The 23,423-nt window shown below is 42.0% G+C and overlaps 1 protein-coding gene across 8 annotated transcripts in view; it reads left to right on the top strand.

Moving 5' to 3' along the window:
* PTPN4 (protein tyrosine phosphatase non-receptor type 4) overlaps positions 1-23,423 on the top strand; it is a 227,403-nt gene that overhangs the window by 39,393 nt on the left and 164,587 nt on the right. For 5 of the 8 annotated variants that reach the window (XM_037912715.2, XM_043524929.1, XM_043524927.1 and 2 more), the window contains one exon: positions 11,966-12,120. In XM_037912715.2, coding sequence (XP_037768643.1) covers positions 11,983-12,120 — 138 coding nt within the window. In that variant the 5' untranslated portion in view covers positions 11,966-11,982. Of the gene's footprint in view, positions 1-5,377; positions 5,541-11,965; positions 12,121-23,423 lie in introns of those variants that run through there. The other 3 variants (XM_037912711.2, XM_037912716.2, XM_037912710.2) reach the window with 3 other exon arrangements.

The following is a 23,423-nucleotide window of genomic DNA, read 5'->3' on the forward strand; positions in this document are numbered from 1 at the left end:
TAGGGACTAAACAGTTTCCTGTTTTACCCTAACTAGTTGAAGACCATAATCATTTTCCTTTTATGTATTGGGGTCTGAACTCTTATGACCGTGAAAAGGGGTTTTTATTTTTTGTTTGTTTTTGTACTGGAATGCATAAAGAAACCCCTTTTTAGGGATAGGATGGATGAAGGAAGGTTTAAGTAGTTATTCCTTGACACAGTGGAAAGGGAGGGCATGGGAATGAAATGGTTGTTTTAGTTTTTCCTTTGATAAGCAGGGTAAATAAAGGATTTCACTTTGGTTTTATCACCTGATATTCTGGCTCATAGACTTCAAGACTAGAAGGGACCTCCATGGTCATCTAGTCTGACAACCTGTACACTGCAAGCCACAGAACCTTGCCTGCCCTCTCTTGTAATAGATGCATAACCTCTGGCTGAGTTACTAAAGTCCTCAAATTGTGATTTAAAGACTAAGTTACAGAGAATCCACCATTTACTCTAGCTTAAACCAGCAAGGGACCTATGCCTCATGCTGCTGAGGAAGGCCTTCCCCTCTCCCCCTCCCCCACCGCTCGGGTCTCTGCCAATCTAACTGGAGGAAAATTCCTTTCCAACCCCAAATATGGTGGTCAGTTGGATCCTGAGCATTTTGGCAAGACCCCAACAGTGAGATGCCTGGCAAATAATTGTCTGTAGTATCTCTGAGTCCTCCCCATCTTGTGTCCCATCACTGGCCATTGGGTATATTTGCTACCACCAGTGGCAGATTAGCTACACACCATTGTAGGCAGTCTCATCATACCATTCCCTCCATCAATTTATCAAGCTCAGTCTTGAAACCAGTTAGTTCTCCCCCCTTTTCCCCTTGGAAGCCTGTTCCAGAACTTCATTCCTCTGATGGTTAGAAACCTTTATCTAATTTCAAGCCTACACTTGGTGAGAGCCAGTTTATATCCATTTGTTCTTGTGTCGACATTGGCATTTAACTTAAATAACTCCTGTCCCTCCCTGGTGTTAATCCCTGATGTGTTTATAGACAGCAATCATATATCCCCTCAGCCTTCATTTGGTTAATTAGGCTAAACAAGTTAAGCTCGAGCCTCTTCTCATAAGGTAGGTTTTCCATTCCTCTGATCATCCTGGTAGTCCTTCTCTGCACCTCTTCCAGTTTGACTTCATTTTTCTTAACCATAGGAGACCAGAATTACATACAGTATTCCAGATGAGGTCTCACCAGTGCGTTGTATAATGGTTGGTTCTGAGGGAATTCTGCACCAAAAAAATAAAAATTCTGTGCACAATATTTAAAAATTCTGCATATTTTTTGTCAAAATAACACAATATAATCATGTCATTTTCAATTATTTTGGTAATTTATTTCAAAATACCAGTCAGCAAGTGTCTGTAACAATACAGACGACAAGATTCAGGCAATGTTTTTTGACTAATAAATTCCTTACTGATTAGCACATCTCTGTGGCTCCAGAGAGCAGGTGGCAATGCTGATATTTCCAAGTATGCCAAGTACAGAAGACTTTAAGGCAGTAGTGGGCAACCTGCAGCCCACGGGCCGCCTGCGGCCCATTAGGGTAATCCGCTGGCAGGCCGCGAGACAGTTTGTTTACATTGACCATCTGCAGGCACAGGAACCTGCGGTTCACCGTTCCCGGCCAATGGGAGCTGCAGGAAGCTGCACGGGCTGCAGGGATGTGCTGGCCACCACTTTCTGCAGCTCCCATTGGCTGGGAATGGTGAACCATGGCCACTGGAAGCTGCGGGTGGCCGTGCCTGTGGATGGTCAATATAAACAAATTGTCTCGCGGCCTGCCAGTGGATTACCCTGACGGGCCGCAGGTTGCCCACCACTGCTTTAGGGGTATGTCTGCATGGTAAAGAAAAACCCGCGGGTGGCCCGTGCCAGCTGATTTGGGCTTGTTGGGCTCAGGCTGTTTCACTGTTGTGCAGACTTCTGGGCTCAGACTAGAGCTGGAGCCCTGGGACTCTCCCACCCAGCAGGGTCCTAGAGCCTGCGTTCCAGTCCCAGTCTAGAAGTCTGCACAGCAATGAAACAGCCCCACAGCCCAAGCCCCGCGAGCTGGATTTGGCTGGCATGGCCAGTCGTAAGTTTTTTCATTGCTATGTAGACCTACCCTAAAGGGCAGCACATCTTTTGGAGAGAAGTTAGGCCATGATCTTGATAAAGAAAAGAACCAACAATCTGGCATGGCACTTAAATATGTGCATAAAGTTTAGCACCTTAGTATCCCCATTGAAACTACTGCTTTGCCAGTTTTGGGCCTTACTGAGTGCCATGGCTAAGTAGTACTCAGCATGTGACTGTACAGTTATTAGTCTAGAGTCGAAATTGTTACAGACAATAGATTAGAAGGACAATTGTGGTGATGGCTCCAGCATGGCAGTGGGGAGCACAGGCCACTAGCTGCACAGAGGTGGGGGGTCACCCTGCAGTCCACCCCTCTCCCCTGGGACACAGACTTGGCGGAGAGGTTGCACCCGACCCTGACACAGCACAAAGCAAAATGTTTACATGCATCACCCATTGATACATTGGGAGTATCAAAAGAATTTAGAATAGTATCAATAGAATTTAGTCCTAGTAATTTACTGAATTTGTAACTGTCTGTAAGCTCTTTTGGATAAAGAGTATCTCTTGCTGTGTTTGTATAGGGCCTGTAACAATGTAACCCTACTCTTAGTTGGCCTTCTAGGCATTACTAGAATACACATGGAACTACAGTATTTGGCGAAATAGTAGTGAATGATATTCAGCTGAAGCCAAATAGAGGATAGAGCTATAAAGGATAATCATTGTAGGCAGAGCTGGCAGCAGTGCCTGTAGTTAAGGTTGACTAATACTTTTCACTGTAAGTTTTTTGTTTTGTTTTGTTTTTTTTCCTGTTGCTTATAACTTTGCCAAATGTAACTGTTAATGCTAAACTTTCCATGTTGGAAGTCTGCCTCATGTTGAGTTTTTATGGGAAGTTTCAGTAAAAATGCCCAGCCATTTCCAAGAATGAGGTTAGGAAAAAAGTTGCTTTGCTGATAAGTTCTTACATCTGTTTCATTGAGAAGTTCTAGCATCTCTGTACTTGGACTTGAAATTTGACAGGAGGGGTCACATTTGGGTCAGAGAAATGCCTCATTCTTTCACTGTGAAAAATCTATCCAAATTTGGCAGAGTTCATAAGGTTCTGGTAATTGCTATTTGCACATGCTTGGTAGAGTTAGCTAAATTTTCCAAAAATTCAGAGTACATTGAGTGTGCTCCAGCCTAGGACTGCTGGACTCTTCCTGCAATTGCTTCTACTGGATGGTAAGGGAGCCGATACAATAGGGCAACAGAACTGAGAGCAGGACACTCTCAGTGCTCCCCCTGTTAATGCCAAGGCTGTGTCCAGGAAAAAGGAAGATATGGAAAGAGGGCCAGGTGGGGTGGAATAGTCAGTCCACTGTGTGATAAGAATAAAGGGAGACCGGGGTGAATGAGAGTCACAGAAAAGGCAAATGTGTGCAGGTTACCCCAGAGGAGTTACACTTTGCAGATATGCCTCCTGACACCATGTGGGGCAGCCATCTTCAGTGGGGTCAGCCTGCCTGTGGTCCCATTGGTAAGAATGGGAGGCAGCAATCATTTTTGCTAAGGTCAACATTACGGCTGTCAGTAATGCTGCCATTTCTCTAGAACCATTTTAACTAAAGGCAGCCTGTCGCTTTAGTCCAATTGAAAGTAATTGGAGATGTCAGCTATATTGAAAAAGGGCAAAACTTGGAGTTTGCTCCTAATAATCTCTAGATCATGAGAAATTTAAAAAAATCTCCATGAGTTGGCAACTCTGTCTAGTAAACAAGATGGGTTATGCTCTATATCTCAAGTTTACAAGATAATATTCTGATTTGCTTCATTTAAGAAAAGGTTTTATGCAGTGTCAAAGTGATACTTTAAAAATAGTAACAAATGTAATAAGACATCCCTTCCTTTCCCTCACATATCCCTTTTTTGACATTTTGATAGTACTGCTGTATTTGGTCATCTATACCTAAAACTTGGGGTATTATCTTTGACTACTACTTTCTTGCCCCATGTTTATATTTATTTAAAGATGGAAAGTACTCTAGAAGTGCAAGGTATTTATCAGGTTTCCAGTTGTGGTATGACATTCATAGTCATTCACTAAGAACTAGACTAAAACAATGTGTTTAAAATGAATCAAAATATTTGGAGTCATTTCAGATAGCTAGATGCATTTATTTTTGTGAGAGGTGAAACTTTTTCAGTGTACAAAGGATGTTCACTTTAGTGTCCTGGATGTGAGAGGGTTGAACAGATACATCCTGTAAGTGAATAATTATAAAACACAGAATGGGAAATATGTTTAAAATTGGTGGCAAAAAGTTGATATTAATGAAGTGACTCCTCAGCTACTTTTTGTATTACCTGTAAAAGGCACCAGCGAGGAAAAATTACCACATAAACTATTCTATCTTCAGTTTAGTAATCTTTGCCCCAGCTGTCTTTGTGATTGCTCAGATGTTGTGATCTGGGTGCGGGGGAGATCAGCTTCAGGCATTTTAAAACTGCAGTGTTGCAGAGTTGTGTAAGGAAAATATTACTGTTGAATTTCTGTCAGGCTTTTTTCTGAGTTTGTGTTTTCCTGTTATCATGCATCAGTTCAAGTTGCTGAGTATTTGACATGTAATTAGAAAGAAATGTTCCTGATGTAGCTAGGGTTTCCTCTTAGTACCGCATGCTAATTCTGCATGCAGAAAAAAGACAGTGATGAAGTAGCTTTAGAACTGCTTAGCCAAAAATTGAAGATAGAGACGGGTTAAGTTGGAACTATAAAGTAAATATTATAGTAGTACTATATATGTTCTGATATATACTCTCTAGCTTTCTCTTCTGGGGTTCTGTTTTGTACTACAGAGTTTGAGAACTAACACCCATTACTAAATTTTTTTAACAATCAATATTAACACCTCACAAGTAATCAGGTTTTTGAAAAATGTAGATGTTTTTAGAAAGAAAAGCAATCCAGTGGCTTTTATTGGCTTTTTTTTTTTTTCATTTTTTTGAATGGTTGGTGCCCTGGAGCATTTACATGAATATAGCATGTTTGAAAGTTCCAACATGGTGCTATTGATTCTATATATGAAAATAAAATTGCACAATATTATGTTTAAGTTCCTCAAAATCCCATCCAAGAAAACAGAAAAAAGCATGACCAGTGAGGTTTTTTATCATTTTTTTTCAGATAATGAAAGTAAAATGGAAAAATGAAAAAGTATGTAGGATCTGTGACAGAGTGGGGATATGTCTGTGTCAAATTGTGAATTCCCATTTTGTTTATTGTAACATCTTTTTTTTTTTTGAGGATTAGTCGTGGATTAGTCATTTTCTGGTACGGCCTTGACACCTATCTGAATGACTGTCTGAGAAGCTGGCACAGAGCAATCTAGAGTTCGCAACTCTGAGTGTGTCTACTACAGGTCCATCAATAAGGACAATGAACTCTACTCAGAAGTGCAGATGGTATGGTGAGTGGGGGGAGGGTTGGAGCGTAGAATCTCCCCAGCTCAGCACAGAACCGAAAGGGGTCAGAGACTATATTTAAGGGGGAATGCTCTCTGCAAAGCAGGGAGCTGACCGCTGCCACATGTCAGAAAACCCAGGCTGGAGAGGAAGAGAAGGGAGGAAAGGGTCTGCTGTGCTTGAATGCAAACCTGACCTCAGATTCACAAGAGGGGTGAGATCACATTGTGACATTCTCCAGGGTACAACCTCGACTGTTGAACTGCTGTGTCCCCTAACCCTCTAGCCTGGGATGCCTTTACACTGCTTTACTGTCAGAACAGCCACTCTTGGCCTGCTCATGTGCAGCCACTAGCATATAAAATCACTCCCAGATGTTTACATGAATGCTCTCCCAGCCATTCTTGAATAGATACATGGCGACACCCACATATCCCCAGCCTGAACCGCAGAAATGTGTATCTTGCACTCTTCAGGGCTCTTCTAAACAGTGAAAGCTCACAAATAGTATGTCATTCCAACAAGCAGTAATGAATATGCACCAGCCCGGTTGACATGAATAGAGATGGTTTAGATAAAACAGCAAAACAAGTTTATTAACTAGAGAGAGATTTTAAGTGATTTACAAATGTTAAGTCATAAAAGTCAGACTTGGTTACAAAAGAAATAAAAAGATGCAAGCTAATTCCTAAACTTTACTAAGGATAATAAATTTAAAAGCAAAAAGCTTTCAAAAGCTTCAGCAGACTGTACTGGCTGAAAAAACCTACAGACTAGGACCACTCCCCCCAGTTCAATGATGCTTCCTTTTGTCTTTCAAGCGTTCTTGCTACCATGAGTAAAGATCGGAGGAGAGGTGTCGAGTCATTTTTTCCCCCCTTCTTATACTCTGACCCTTAGTACTGGAAAAGTCTTTGTTGGGTCATCGGATCAGGTAGTTCCATAGCATAGGTGAGCTGCCAACGTCGTTCAGGTGAATTGTAAATTTCTTGTTTACAACTCCTTTGCTGGTGAATCTTCAGTTAAGCCAGGTAATGGCCTTTTAGCACCTAGCTGGCGTGACAGTGTGCCTTTGTCTTTGAGAAAATGGTCTGGGGGCATTACCAAGAGCTACAGCATATTTCAGTAACAAGCATATAGTAGGTTTCAGAGTAGCAGCCGTGTTAGTCTGTATTCTCAAAAAGAAAAGGAGTACTAGTGGCACCTTAGAGACTAACCAAGGCATCCGATGAAGTGAGCTGTAGCTCACAAAAGCTTATGCTCAGATAAATGGGTTAGTCTCTAAGGTGCCACGAGTACTCCTTTTCTTTAAGCATATAGTAAAATCTCATCGCACCATATACAATGTTGATACACACATTTTAACAGGACAGTGATGCTGAGTAGACTGAGTTTTCAAATGATACCTCACAAGGCATACTTTGTACAAAATATATCATAACCATATAAAAGTGAACATGGGGTGCAGGGGTGTCTCACACATCCAAGAGGTTGTTGAGGACTTCTGTAGTCTTCCAAAGATCTGTAATTTTCTAGGGCTCTTCGGTAAAGTTCTCATGGCTAAGAAATTCCTTGTATTCTTTGCTTGCCTGTCATGTTGTTCCTGACTTGGTTAATTAAGAAGCTCAGAGCACCCAGTGCGAAACTGAGGAAGTGTTTATAATCAACTGGGGACTCGGGGGCTCAGTTGCTGGTTCCAGAGTATAAGGGATCTGGAATGAAGAGCCCCATGTTCCAAGGAAGGGTTGCAGAGATGACATCTGCATCCAGGAGTGTGCCTCAAAGATCCTGAACTAGCAATAGTGACCTAGCTCTGCCCAGTCCCAGTTGGTTCAGGAGCACATAGGATCCAGCAGTTGGGTCATAGAATCATAGAATATCAGGGTTGGAAGGGACCTCAGGAGGTCATCTAGTCCAACCCCCTGCTCAAAGCAGGACCAATCCCCAGTTTTTGCCCCAGATCCATAAATGGGCCCCTCAAGGATTGAACTCTCAATGCTGGGTTTAACAGGCCAATGCTCAAACCACCGCTGTCTATCCTGAGGTGGGGACTGGCCCAAGTTGTGCCAATATTATCCTAAATTTCTGATATGTTGGTGTTCAGCAAATGGTTTAAACCTCCTTGAGAAGGTAATAACACCTAACATAGTCTTAAAGCATATTGTGGAAGTTGAAAAGTTCTTCTGTAACCACCATCAACGTCACAGCTAGTTATCTGAAAGATTTGATATTGCGGTTTTCCAGTGACACTCGGTGTAACTCATAAAAAGTCTGACTTCAGTGGGGCTTTCGATCTGGCCCTGTATTTATTTCATCTAACCTTTTGGTAAGCATATTATTTGCATTAAATATAAGGAGGACTTTGATCATGCATGTTAGAGAGAGATTACAGAGAGTTTTGAATACAGATCCTAAATTTCTTCAAGCGCTTAACCATATATTTATTCCACTGTAGGTGTGCCTGTGCTAGAGATTGCAGATATTTTGCTAGCCGTGTCCATTTGGGCCACGCATGCACACTGACTACTTACGGCGTAGAGGGTGATGCTGGACTAAATGCTACTCCAGTTCCTTGGCCTGAGATGAAGCACTTCTGAGCCTCACTCCTTTAGCTTACCTTATAGCATTTTGTAGATACTTTTTGTAGTCTATTTTGTAGTATAGGGTAGTGTAAAATTGTCTGTTGGCATTTAAATTATAGTTATATTGCATAGTTTGAGGGAGTTATAACTCTCTTCTCCACTTTGTTGTCTAGTAAAGGAGGTGTCTGTTTTTTGTAATGCCCCAAATCCCCTGGATTTGTATTTTGAGAGTCTTGTGAAGGAGTCTTTCCCTTCGAAAGTGATCGCACTCATTGCCTTTTTTGTTTAGGGAAGTCATACATCCCTGTTAAATGCAGTGTGCAAGTTGTTCTGCGGAAGAACAAAAATAATCCAAGGAAGCCAGGCTACAGGTGTATTTGTTAGTCTGCTCCATATGGGCAGCCTTAGACCCAGGCCCATCTGGACATCCCTCACCCCCCTGTACAACAGACTTCAGGATTGAAGAGTTCTTACCCATTAGTTCCAGGGACAGTTCCTTGAAGGAGACCTGTAGGAAGTCTCAGTGGGAGTTACAAGAAGGTAGTGAGAAACACCTCTCCAAAGAGATGAGGAGCACACATCCCCATGAAATCTTAGGGGAGGTTGGTAGGGGGAAGAGGTCAAAATCTCCTCTTTGCTTCTAGAGATACCCTGTGGCCCTTTGGTTCTGGGGAAGCATTTGGAACTGAGCAAGCTTCATTAGCATTGGTACTGGTTAGCAGTATGGTACTGAAGGACCTGCAGGTCTCTAATGAACCTGAGTCCCCTTTATTGTCAGGAAGTATACCTTTATGTATGAAGGTACTGTGCTCAATAAGCATACTTGGGCACACTACCTTCATACATCATCAAACTGAGAGACTGACTCAGGCAACAGTTCACCCAGCCTCAGGATCCTCCAGTGCAAACTCATCAAACTTCTTTCAAAGGAGGAAGAACATCCCACAGAGGAGGACATGCAGGCACCACTAGTCATCTCCTTTTCTCTGGATGAGACAGTAATCCCTTCAACACCGTCATGCCCCACTGATTATAGGAGTTTTCAGGACCTCATGAAAAGGGTAGCTGATGCACTCTAAATTCCTCTGGAGGAAGTTCAGAAGGCTCCTCACAAACTTTTAGTCATTTTACACGAGACTCTGTCAGCGTGAGTTGTTCTGCCCATTAACGAGGTCCTTTCGAGCCTGTGAAAACAGTCTGGCCCAAATTCTAAGACAAAGGACAGGGAATATTATGTGCCATCCAAATGGATGTAATACTCCCAGCTGGGGCCTGGCTCTGTCGTGGAGGTGGCTGCAAATGAATGGACTAAGCATTCCAAGGTAGTCCCATGAGAAAGGAAAGTGAAACATTTAGGCTTTCTGGCTGAAAAAAATATTCTTTTGCAAGACAGCAGTTTAAAATAACCATTGTGCTCAATGCCAACATCTGTAGTGATGCATCATTGTGGCTTCAATTGCTTGGAATCCCAAGAGAGGTCCAAGCCACAGTGGTGGTTTTTCCATTTGAAGGACAAAATCATTTCAGTTGGAAGACTAATCTTAAGGATTGCATGCAGCTCTTTGGTCCCTCGGCACATACAGTCCTGCAACAAAGAGAAAGTAGTGTAAACCTCAGCCTTTCCCTAGACAATAGACTATGCTACCTGGTTTCTACTGTTAGAGGCCTACTGAACCCCCCAGGAAGCAGCCAGGGTTTCAGAAGAGGTGGTCTACTGCTCCTGCTTTTTCTTCACAGCCAGCCACAACTAGTAAACATTCCTTTTGAGATGCTGATCAAGAGCTGCAAACCAACCTTTCTCCTGGATCTGCGTTCTTTTTTCTTCCCTCCCATTTGGAAACCACGTTGCCCTATTTCAGGGGTCATGGAACAACATAATGGACAAATGGGTCTTAGAGATCGTAACATCCGATTATGCAGTTCAGTTCCATACTACACCTGTTTCCTCCTCCCCACACACCAACTTATATCAACACCTTCTCTGTCCCTTTTCAGGGACTCCTTTTATGAGAGGCTTCTCATCTCTTAAGTAATAGAAGAGGGGCTTCCACCTTAAAGAGGGAAAGGTTTCTATTCAGGTATTTGCTTTCACTCAGGAGGAAGAGGGAGACTGGTTTTGACAGCTCTTATAGAGGCCCCATTTAAAGCATGGGTTTCATGTTCTTTCTTTCACTTGTCACAAGACCCTTCTTCTTTGTGACCACATCAGCTGGAAGGGTGAGAGAGAGAAGGGCTCTCACAGCGAACTTTCTCTTACACAGTCTTCTACATCGACAAGGTATCCCTCAGACCTCACCCAAAAGTTTATACCTAGGGTTGATCTGAGTTGCATTAGGGTATTCATTTGCCAATTTTTTTTCCTAAACCATATTCTAATCATGATGAAGCTAGATTACATAACCTGGATATTCAAAGTGTCCTTAACTTTTATCTTCAAAGACTGAAGCTCTTTTGGTCTTCTCCGAGGCTCTTCATTTCCTTCCTCATTTAGAAGATGAGGAGTACTCCTATTTCCACCCAAAAGTTATCAAAGTGGGTGCTGGGCTACATTAAGCTATGTTATGATTGACAAAGTTAGTTTTACCAACTAATAATAGGGTTAATTCAATCAGGACCTGGGTGATCTTGGTAGTTTTCCTCAGGAATGTCCGCATTAATGATATCTGTAAAGCTTCCACATGGGGTTCCATAATACCTTCTCCAGACATTAAGTTGGTAGCAACTTCTGCAGCTGATGCCTCTTTTGGTAGGGCAGTCTTTCAGTCTGTGGTAGATATTTAGATCGCTGCTTGGAAGTCACCTAGACTGAAATATACTTATGGACAAACACTTGAAGGAGAAAGAAGGGAAGGTTACTTACCTGTAGAGCAGAGGTCCCCAAAGTGTGGGGTGCGCCCCCCTAGGAAGGCACAGAGGAAAGGGAGCACCACCCAGCCCCGCCCCCAGCTGTGGCCCTGGTGCATGGCCCCAGCTCCCAGCCCCGTGCCTGACCCCGTCCCCAGCCTCGGTGCAGCTCTGCACTTGGCCGGGGTCCCAGCTGTGGCTCCGATCCCGGCCCTGCCCCAAGACTCGGCCCCTGGCCCTGGCTCCAATCCCAGCCTGAGGTTGAGGCTGGGAACTGGAGTGGAGCTGCATCTGCCCACGGGGCCTCAGCCCCTCGCTGTGGCTGTGGCCCCGGCCTTGGCCCCCTTATGCCTGCCTGCGTCTCCTCCTCCCCCCTACCGGAATTGCGGCGCTGCTCCTGGCCCTGGCTCTGGTGGGGGAAGTAGGGGGGCGTAACCCTCGAAAGTGTGGGGATCACTGCTGTAAAGTAACTGGAGTTCTTTGAGATGCCATTCAAATGTATATTCCATGACTTGCCCCCTTTTCCCTCTGCTTCAGAGTCCGTCTGTAATATTATGGAAACCATGATAGAGAAGGAACTTGAGTGGTGATTGATCCTGCTCCGCTCTTTATGCCTTCGATAACAGGCACAAGGGTGACCATGTATAGACCAGATAAACAATGTGAGCAAAAAATCTGTAATCTTGGCACTTGGGGCACATTTGCACCTAGACTGGAATACTCATATGGACAAAACATCTCAAAGAACTCCAATTGCTGTACAGGTACTTAACTTCCATTTCAGATTTGAAAAAAGACTGCAGCAATATTATACTTCATTTTTGGATACTGGGTTTTATTACTAATGTTCATTTTATAAAGAAATAGGAAATGTGTTTGATAAGTCTGTTTTTCAACAGAATGTCTTCCTTATGAAGTTGGCTTTCTGCTAAGTCATGCGCTTTTGCTTTCTTAAAGTTATATCAGTTACAGGATTTCTTCTTTCATTTTTGTTTTTTCTAAAGACCTTGTGTGGATAGTAATGACCGCACGTTTCCGATTGCCTGCTGGCAGAACCTACAATGTACGAGCGTCTGAGCTGGCACGAGACAGACAACATACAGAGGTGGTCTGCAATATTCTTCTCCTGGATAACACTGTACAAGCTTTCAGAGTTAATGTAAGTAGAGTTATATGTATTATTTAATTTAGTAACAATTTCACTGTGTGCCTGCCTTAATTTGTATATACCAAGTACTTGCTTTTCTTCACTGAACTGTGTCATAAGTTAGACCTCCAAACAAGACATGAAAAGTGTTAAATCAAAAAAAATACAAAACCGTAATAAAGCTAGATACTGTATTCGAACAAACATGCTTGCACATGTGTATAATTAGCCATCTTGTGTACCTCATCAGTTTTGGCATCATCTACAGATGATGATAGTACAAACACTTGTGTTTTGAGAATTGGGTGTTAAGAGCACAATCTTCTGCTATCTGATCCAGTTTCTCTTTAGGGCCCCTATACTGCATGATGAAGTCAATGGTAGTTTTGACATTGAGTTGAATGGAAGCAGGAACAGGCTCTAATTCAGAGGTGGGCAAACTCAGGCCCTCAGGCCACATCTGGCCCGTGGGACTGTCCTATCCAGCCCCTGAGCTCCTGGCCTGGGAAGCTAGCCCTCGGCCCCTCCCCTGCTGTCCCTCCTGCCCCGCAGGCAGCACTCTGGGTGGCAGAGCTGCCTGCTCATGTAGGGCAGCGTGTCTGGCTCCGGCTGGGCAGTGCGGCGGCCAGACATGCCGCTCTGAGCGGCATGGTAAGGGAGTCGGGGGGTGGGATAAGGGGCAGGGGTTTCTGGGGGACAGACAGGGGACAGGGGGCGGTTGGATGGGGTGGAGGTTCAGGTCGGGTGGTTGGGGAACAGGGGGCGGTTGGATAGGGCAGAGGTTCGGTGGCGGGCAGTCAGGGGACGGAGAGCAGGGGGGGCGGGTTTGATAGGGGGTGGGGTCCTAGAGGATGGTTAGAGGCGGGGGTTCTGGGAGGGGGCAGTCGGGGACAAGGAGCGGGGTGGGGGGCGGGTTGGATGGGTTGGGGGTTTTGAGGGGGGCAGGCAGGGGGCAGGAAGTGGGAGGGGGTGGATAGGGGGCAATGGGCCAGGCTGCTGGTTTGGGGAGGCACAGCCTTCCCTACCCGGCCCTCCATGTAGTTTCATACTCCGATGTGGTCCTCAGGCCAAAAAGTTTGCCCACGCTTGCTCTAAGTGTTTGTCAAGTGTTTGCATTTTAAACACGTAATGTAAATTTGTAATGCTATCTACTCTCTTGACTGTATTTTAATATGTTTAGATAAGTTCATGTAATTGTATTTACTATTGAATTTATAGATGTTTCTGAATATCACCATATCTCTTTCTCCTCTGCTTTTCTCAATTATATTCTGTTTAGTTCCCAGTATTTTTGTCTTTTCTTAAAAAGACATACATAGTACATACCTTAAAGAAGAGTAGGAGAAAAGAACCAGAAAACCAATTGCCAATTAGTTGATGAATGATACCGGCAAAATAATTACAAATATACTAATGGAGTCAGTGTGTAAATTGGAAGGCAGTTCTCTGTTAAAAACTGGTTGGATTGAGAAAATCTAATGACCTACCAAGCTGCAATTACTTATAGAATAGATAAAATGAAAGCATGCGTTCTTGTACGCATACATATATTTATGGTATTTGGACATTCAAAAAACATTTGGCAAAGACCCTTACAAAAGGCTATTCAGGAACACGGAAGTTGTCATGGAATGAAAGCTAAAGTACTGTCATGGGTTAGAAACTTGCTAAAAGAGAAAAAATATTCTCAACATGGCAAAAGGTTAACAGTGCGATGTCTCATTCTTATAAGGACAGATGTTCAATTTATATTTATCAGTGATCTGAAAAAGAAAAGTGAACAATATGGTGGCAATATTTGCAGGTGGCATGATTATTATGATTAATCAAGACTAGAAAAGACTGAAGATTTCAGAGGGTTAGGTAAATGAGCAGCATGATGGCTGATTGGGAGCAGGACTTCAAGTTGGGGATAAAGGTGAAGTGGAGTTGAGAAGGAGCTTCACTCTGGTGAATCACAGATGTGTTCGAATATTTTTTCTGTTGGAGTGACATTTTTAGGAAGTTGTAAGCAGAGAAATTTTAATTTTAAAAATATGAACAGCTGTTCAACTTAGCAGTTGGGAAGTTATTTGGGATATAAGAGAGAGAATCATGTAACTAGTGTGCTTATTTCATTTAAAGTGCAGAATAAAAACTGAATTTTTATCTCTTCTTTCAGAAACCAAGTAGCAATAAATCATCTCCAGTCTTTTCGCAGCCTCTTTTATGCATAGAGATTTTTAAAAGATTAAAATAAATATGTTTATATTGCAGTTTAACATGATTGGGACGGCATTTCTGAACAAGATGAATCTAATTATAAACTTCTGAAAGAAAAATAAATCACCATCACCTCTGCTGTTAACCATAGCAAAAAGGGTTGTAAAACTTCAGTGTAATGTAGAAACAAATGAGAGCTGCCAAGATTAGAAGACAGAGGAAATATGCTCCCCAGGACAAACTGATTTTTCACATAACACGATGTTATTTCCCTCTTTGAATAATTGGAAATAATTATTAGTAATCACTATGGTTCCAATTTTGTCATGGTAAAATTAAATAAAATTCATGGAACAGTTATGGGGAAAAAAGGACAAAATCAGGGTATGGTCATGGTGGGGCTGACAGCCGGAGCCAAAGAAGTCACAAAGATATGTTAAAGTGATGGAATCGGTGACCTCCATGACCAAATCGTATCTTTAGTAATTACTGTTAGGGTCAGAGTCCATGCATAGTGCTGGCAAGTTTCTTTATGCAACTTTGCCAATAAACCAAAATCCTGATTTGTGGCTCTCTTTGTCCCTTCAATTTGGGTCATCCAGTAACCACAAAATGTCAGGGTTTGTCTACACGATGTCAGCAAAACACAATAAAGGGGTGTGATTTGTAAAATGCACTAACGTGCATCACTCTGATTGCCCCATATAGACCTGCGGGCGCACACTACACCTAATTTGCATTGATGAAGTCCGATTTCAGTCAGGACTACATAAACCTGAATAATATACCTTTTAGAGTGCTCCAGCAGGGTCTACACAGGGACTTTAGAGTGCAGCATGTTAGTGCACTTTACAAATCACACCCGTCCTGTGCGCTTCACAGTGACCTGTAGGGAAGTCCTCAGTCATGCAGAATTGTTCAGCTTTGTGAGTAAGATCAGTGCTAGCCAGTGATTAAGAAGAGACCATAAAACTTGTCATTTTAGACATCCCTGGTTTGAACCTAAATCACTTACAGTGAAAGGGTAATGCACTTAACCCGCACATTGTTGTATAGTGTTATTCTGTCCCGGCCTTCGCTTTGGGCAATTTTTTTTTTTAAATGGTGAGGTTTGGGATTTCCTATAATCCATGAGGGGCATATTCATTTTTTTTTTTAATTGAATGGGATTTTTGCACCGCTCCTGCACCCTTCACATTCCACAACTGCCTGCTGTCATGAGGGAACCCAAGGAAGTTCCCCTACAATTTATAGCAGGAAGGAAGGTGCAGGCCACCCCTGAGAGAAGATCATCAGTGGCTGGCTGTGGGTCGGGGTATCAGATAATACCTTGCCCCCAGCGACTGGATTGGCCCAAAAATTTCTGGTTGAAGCTTTTCCTTCTTGAGCGAAGGACAAACAGAACTTCTTCCCACCCCGGAAACCAATGATGTTTCAATCATACAGAGTTTTCTGGACGAAGGACATACCAGCAGAGTGAAAATTGGGATTCTGGACAGTCTCTACTCACTTCAGCATTGACACTATTATCACATTATGCCATAATCTCAGTTATTTGAGTCCAGTTTTCCTCTTAAGCCCTCAACATGACACCTGAACTGTGTGGAACATTTCCACTGGATGCTCCAAATCACCAAGGGTAGGACATTTTTTCCTATAGAATACACTCTCACGAGTTGTGTCCAAGCCCAAGCCTGGCCCATTGTTGGAGTACGATGTGAGAAACTTCTAGCCAGATTTTCTGACTGCAGATTCTGGAACCTCCTTGTGTTTGTTTAGGTTTCCTTGTTCCTGTTCTTCAAAGTTAGATAGCTAGGTGCGTCTGGCAGTCACTGAGGTTTTTTTCCTATTTTTAGAAAAAGAGCAGAAAGTACTGTAAAGCTTATCTAGATTCTTTGGCAGAGGAGAGCTTAAAAATTCATGCAGTATTATTTCACCCACCCTTTGCTGAAGAAAATGTATCTGAATTGGTTATAATAGAGAATATCAGACTAGTGTGCTGATTCACTTTATTTCCAAATAAATAATTCACTTTATATTCCAAATGTGATTTTAGAAATTTCCTTCATAATGTGAAATACTTATTTCTTCTTTGTAGTAAGATCCATGGATACTTTATCCTGTTCCCAATTTGGCAGAACTACACCTGTCAATCACTGGTAGCAGGGGAATACCCCTAAAGTTCCTTCTGTTTTTTCCTGCCTCCACAGTGACATACAGGCTCAAACAATACTTCCTGCTGCAGAACTTTCTGAGGAAAATTCCAACTGTTTAGACTAACAGTTTGGTTCAATAATTTTGTCTCATTCCCAGGTCTCCATTTTGTATGTGAGCAGATTGTGCGCTTCCCCATCTGAAGTGTTTGTGGGGGCTAGAGCTCCTGCAGGCTTTCGGAAGAATGCTAGTCTGAGAAAAACTAGAGGCAAAAGGAAGGGTCTCTGTGTCCTACTTCAGCCCCTTACCTGATGTGGGATTGGGGAACTCAGCTGGCTTTGTGGGCAAAGTGCAAGATCTCTTACTGCCAAGTCTGGGCGGGATCACCTCAGTTGTTGTCCTCCTTTGGGCTTGAAAGGAGAGACCAGTTGTGCTGGACAAGTGGTTGCAGTGGTCTTGCTCCCTGGAAGGTAAAAAGGCAGGATTGGGGAAAAAACTGGCCCTGGCGCAAACAGCTCTGCCCCTTCCTCCATCTCCATGGGGGAAGTGAAGCCAGAAGGACAGTGCGACAGGTGGATAATCATGCTTACATCCTTATAGTCCACACCAGCAACTCCATCTCTCACTGGAGAGTTCAGTGACTTCTTCCTTCTCCGCTTCCCCAAGGGTCATGGTTGTAAGAAATGGATACAGCACAGACTATGCCGATGCAAACGTTTCTTCTCCATGCCTTAGTGCCCAGGCAAAGATGATGGGTACAAACGCTGTACCTTGTTTTGAGCGCCCACAATTAAGGTTCATCTTGCTTTCCACTCTGAGGCATGCTGCTGTGAAAATCCCATCACAACAGATCTGTAGACTTTTAGCATGAAGAAGAAAATTTCTGTGCCAACCTAAAATTTCTTTTTTTTAAGTAATAAGATTTGCAGATCTGGTTCACCTTGGAGACAAATGGGTCATCCAGAATAGAGATGAGTATTGACATCCATAGATTTGGATTTGTTGGTGTTACATGGAATTTACTATGCTCTGCAGTAGAAGAAATTGTTATACTTTTTTCTCAAAGTGTATTACACAGCTTATAATTCAGAAAATTGGATTTTAATTATTCTCACTGTCAAAATTATCTCTAATGGAGGGAACTTCAGGAGGCGGGATATGCCCTGCCTGCCAGTAACTGACAAGTCTGGTTCTGCTTCTAAGCTCTAAGCAGGCTGAAGTGAAGTACCCATTGTAATAGCACCGTGAACCTTATTAATTGAAGAAAGGAAACTTTCAGGTAGTACAGATAGATTTTCATATTGTGCTACTCTGTACACCATATTTCCTCTTGATTATGTTAGGTCTTCAGCCTCATTATTGTTCACATTACTGTGTGATACTGAATTCCATGAACCACTTAACTGGCTCCAAGCCTAATCAATTCAAAACATTTTGATGTGGTTTTGTTGTTTATTACCTTCTATGATCAGTGACTTTTCAGATTAATTTTTTTAGCCATACAGTATTCAAAGGATTTTCAAAAACTTGTAACATGAAAGCTTCACTATATTAACATAATGAATAATACAATTGATAACATGCTCAGTTGTAAGCAAACATGTCTGAAGATAGGATAGTCAGTCTGAGTTATATATGTAATAAATAAAATTTCACATAAGATAAGTGAGAATCACTAGGAATGCAAGCAGAAGTTAGTGTGGCACAAACCTGACTTGTAATTTTCATTGAGTGCTGAGTTGCATCCTTTCTAGCTACTGAAGTCTGCTTATAGAATGCTGGTATGTAGCAATGGTCTCTCCAAGGTGCAGGATATAATGTGAAACAAACCCTTATTGTGAATGCTAGCATAGGCTGTTTAAATCTGCTGCTGGCATTATGTGGAAATGCTGTTTGCAGGTTTTCATTGGATATGCGTAGTGTTTATTATGAAGTAGCTGGTTGTGACACCGTAGTTAAGGCTGACACCACTTGGTACTTATAGCAGGGATTTTACCTCACAGCATATTGTCCCCAAATTTACAGCACTTACTCTCTGAGGACAGATTTAATTTTCTGGGAATTTACAAGTAAATCTGATAGTTACTTAAAACATTAAAATTAAATTGGATCATTTAAGAAATTTAGAATCTTATCTGTTTTGTCTTTTCTTTGTCCCATCTGATCTTAGCAACAGAATAATACAAAGACTTCAAACATTCCATGTGGTTTAAAATTAATTAAAATATTGGGTATTGTCTGTATTTGGAGAAATCAGGTTGTAATTACATTTTTAGTGATTGTTGCATCTAATTGTTATGATTGTATAGGCTACAGTCAGGCTCATATCAATAGCTCTGGTAGGTCTTAAATGAGGCATGCTGTTGTTACAGCAGAGGAAACTCAACCAGTCACTACTGTCTCTCTACAGCTAATTTACATGCAGTAATTTTATTGGTTGTAATGTCTCAGTGATATGAAGAGTTCTCATTGGGAGGTTACTTGGCCTGGCTGTTACTACTCTTTAAAGATTCCATGGCTGCATGCTAGTTTGGGCATCATTGTTTCCAAAGTCTTCCCGTGGCATTGCTGCCTTGCCTCTGCAGTGCACTGAGGCTACAGTGCTGGGGCAGTAGTGCCAGGGCAGGTGACACAAGAGTGCAGGCAGAGTCCTTTAAATCACTTTTTTGGGACTTAACTCTCCCTGACACTCTTCACATATTGCTGTTCTCAATAATATGGGACCTGAGGTTTCCCTGACCACCTTCACGTATCGCTGGTCTCAGTAATGCAGTCCTCTAAACCAATAGGTCAATTGCAAATTGAGGGCCGGATTCACCATTTTGCGATGATTGCTGTGCACTGCTTTGGTGTACTAGTGAATCTGTCTTTAAAAGTTCCAATGGAAAAATTGATATTACATATCTCCAAATCATTTAATAATATCTCATGGTAGCATTCTCTTTGGTTGCCTGTTCAGGGTTTGCTTAGGACATTTTGAATAATTTTTAACTAACGAAGAGAATTCCCGGGGGGGGGGAAATGTTAAAATGGAAATACGGTTGAGGCTAGGCATCAGGAATTCAGGATGAAAAAAGTTACAGGGATATTGTAGTCATCCCCAAACTAAGCATTATTATAAATCCAGCAAATACAGAGTTAAGTTTACACTTAAAAGAAATCCAAACATGTTAAGATAAGAAATTCAGAAGTAAGACATCAAAACATCCTTAACTTTGCCATGTAGTGATGCTGCAAGGGAAAAAATATAAAATAAGCTTAAAATCAGTTTAATCTGGTCTGAGACCAGAAACACTAAATGCCTTAATCATAATTGTATGGTGGATTGCATGATGATTCTACATGGGAAAATTTAGGTTGTGTGGATGTCTTAACTGTGTATTCCTTCTTTTAGCATGTTTGTTATTTTAAGTGTAACTTCAACTCTGAATTTCCTTGATGTATAATGCTTGGGCTGATATCCCTGTAATGTGTTTTAACCTTAAGTTTAAAATTACATCAGCTACTTATTTTCATTTAATGTATTTTTTGGTCAGGGAATATAAAACAGCCACAGGAGCAACACAACAGAAGAAAGACATGTATTTCCCAGTGTGACAGGTTCCCTCCGGGGTACTATCTGGAACTGGGGTACAACTGAGCCCTCGACCCGCCAGCCTGGGCTCCCTCTCACACAGTACTGCTTTGACAAACTGCAAAGCCCTCCAGCCTGCACTTACACCAGCGTACATACAGGTAGGGGCATGCCCAGCTGCAGTTACAAGCAGGCCCTCTGACCAGCCCTTGCACTGGAAGGCTGCTCCTGGCTCCTCAGGCACACACCGCCTCAGGAGTATAAACCCAAAATTATACCTTTTTGCGCTGCACAGGGAACTGTATAGCATAAGCTCATAAAATTTGCCTTCCCCTTCAATGTGGAGAGGAATATGCAACAGCCTTTTGCCCCAAGTTATGATTCGCACACACTGGTTTAGATAAAGCAGAAACAAGTTTATTAACCACAAAAGATAGATTTTAAGTGATAGGAAACAGATCTAAGCAGATTACCTAGCAAATAAACAAAAAACACAAATTAAACTTAATATACTAAATAGATTGGATATGAATAGCAGATTCTCATCCTAAGAGATGATACAGGTAGGCTGCAGATTCTTAAGGGACAAGCTGCACTTGCTTTACAGCTTGGAATCTCCAGGTGTTTCATTTACAGGCTAAAAATCCCTTTAGCCTGGGTCCAGTACATCCTCCAGTTCTGTCTTTGTTCCTCCTGTGTTTCTAGGAGTCTTCTCGGGTGGGGAGTGAAGACCCCAGATGAAGTCACTCCTGTATTTATAGCTTTTGCATATGGCGGGAACCCTTCGTTCCCAAAGCTTGGTTCCCAGACCAGTCTGTGGGGAAAAATGCTGACATCCCAAGATGGAGTCTAGACGCATGTGGTCTCGTCACATGTCCTTGCAGTCATAACAGCCATTACTCAGAGGTTGTCTGTAGTTCTCAGGAGGGCTCCCCAGGGTGGGGGAGAAACTTCTCCTCAGGCCTGTTGTTTTTTCCTAGTGGCCCATTGCCCTTTATAGGCCATTCCTCACCCGCTATCTAGACTGAAAACATCTTATCTAGTGGGTGTTAGCCAGGTGAAACTACAGTTGAAATAAATACATAGTCAATATTCGTAACTTCAGAAACAAAAATGACACATGCATAGAAATACTATCATCATATTCAGCAAATCATAACCTTTTCAGTGACATCTCACATGGCCAGTCTTGCATAAAATGCATAATAATTATGACATAATCATATCATATAATATCACTGTGAAGAATATGGGGTGCAGTGTCACACCCAGGATGTGGGGATAGGATATATAAAATCATCAGTCACCTAATGAATGTGGTCATGATGGACAGCTGAGACTCCACTTATTGGTATAAACAGAGTGAAGGTGAAAAGAAAAGGAGTACTTGTGGCACCTTAGAGACTAACCAGTTTATTTGAGCATAAGCTTTCATGAACTACAGCTCACTTCATCGGATGCATACTGTGGAAAGTGTAGAAGATCTTTTTATATACACACAAAGCATGAAAAAATACCTCCTCCCACCCCACTCTCCTGCTGGTAATAGCTTATCTAAAGTGCTCACTCTCCTTACAATGTGTATGATAATCAAGTTGGGCCATTTCCAGCACAAATCCAGGTTTTCTCACACACCCCCCAACACACACACACACAAACCCACTCTCCTGCTGGTAATAGCTTATCTAGATAAGGTGCCACAAGTACTCCTTTTCTTTTTGCGAATACAGACTAACACGGCTGTTACTCTGAAACCTGTCAGAGTGAAGGTGGTAGTCTGAACTGGATCACTTGCTGGTGTGGAGATGAGAAGTTGGTCAGGACTTGATGATGGTTCTGAAGTAAGGAAGCTGGGTTAATGGTAGTGTAAGTGTAAATATGTATTAAATAAACTTATAGACTTCTGATAATTTAGCAATGACATAAATAAAAATACAGAATGCAGTTAGTCATATCTCTGAATGCATAGTATCTATTGTAGTCTTTCAGATACCATTTCTTCACGAAGAAAAGGAGTACTTGTGGCACCTTAGAGACTAACAAATTTATTTGAGCATAAGCTTTCGTGAGCTACAGCTCACTTCATCGGATGCATGCTGTGGAAAATACAGTGGGGAGATGTATATACACAGAGAACATGAAACAACAGCACTGCCCCTCTGCCATGTACATTGGCCAAACTGGACAGTCTCTATGTAAAAGAATAAATGGACACAAATCAGACGTCAAGAATTATAACATTCAAAAACCAGTCGGAGAACACTTCAATCTCTTTGGTCACTCGATTACAGACCTAAAAGTGGCAATTCTTCAATAAAAAGACTTTTAAAACAGACTCCAACGAGAGACTGCTGAATTGGAATTAATTTGCAAACTGGATACAGTTAACTTAGGCTTGAATAAAGACTGGGAGTGAATGTATCATTACACAAAGTAAAACTATTTCGCCATGCCACCTCCCCGACCCCCCCGTTCCTCAGACGTTCTTGTCAGCTGCTGGAAATGGCCCACCTTGATTATCACTGCAAAAGGTCCCCCCCCCTCCCCCCCCCCCCGCTCTCCTGCTGGAAATAGCTCACCTTACCTGATCACTCTCGCTACAGTGTGTATGGTAACACCCATTGTTTCATGTTCTCTGTGTATATAAATCTCCCCACTGTATTCTCCACTGCATTCATCCGATGAAGTGAGCTGTAGCTCATGAAAGCTTATGCTCAAATAAATGTTAGTCTCTAAGGTGCCACAAGTACTCCTTTTCTTTTTGCGGTTACAGACTAACACGGCTGCTACTCTGAAACATTTCTTCAAGGAGAGCATAATATAGCTATCATAGAGATGCATGCGAAACAGAAAATATTCTAGGAATTGATAAATCTGTCACCATTTTCACTAGTGTTGCAAAACAGTGCAATAGAAGACATGTCAAGAGTCTAGTAACAAAGCTAAATAATTTTTTTCAAGCTACCAACTGGAAATGGTCCCATATTAAAATATGGATTGACGTTTGCAATGAAATACATAAATGAGGATGTATTGCATGGTATGTTGTGAGTTCGTTAATTATGGAATAATACTTATCCATTTTTATAACATTATAAATGAAATGTTGGAAGTGCGAAAATGGAATCAGGCCTTTTGTGTCCTGCAGAGCTTAATGCATTTGTTTGCGCTCTGACAATAAATCTATTACAGCAAAATTTCTGACAATGAAAGCAACAAGTCCTGGTGACTGCAGTAGAGCCAATGTACACCATATCTATGAAAATAAATGCAATTTATTGCTGTGGAGTTTGACTTTTAGTGATTGCTGCTTGTGGTAATCAGTTACATAGATCACAAGCTATTTGCTATAGACCTATCTTTTGTATTTATTGGTGAGATATTC

This window comes from Chelonia mydas, chromosome 11 (genome assembly GCF_015237465.2).
Source record: "Chelonia mydas isolate rCheMyd1 chromosome 11, rCheMyd1.pri.v2, whole genome shotgun sequence".
Taxonomy (NCBI): domain Eukaryota; kingdom Metazoa; phylum Chordata; order Testudines; family Cheloniidae; genus Chelonia; species Chelonia mydas.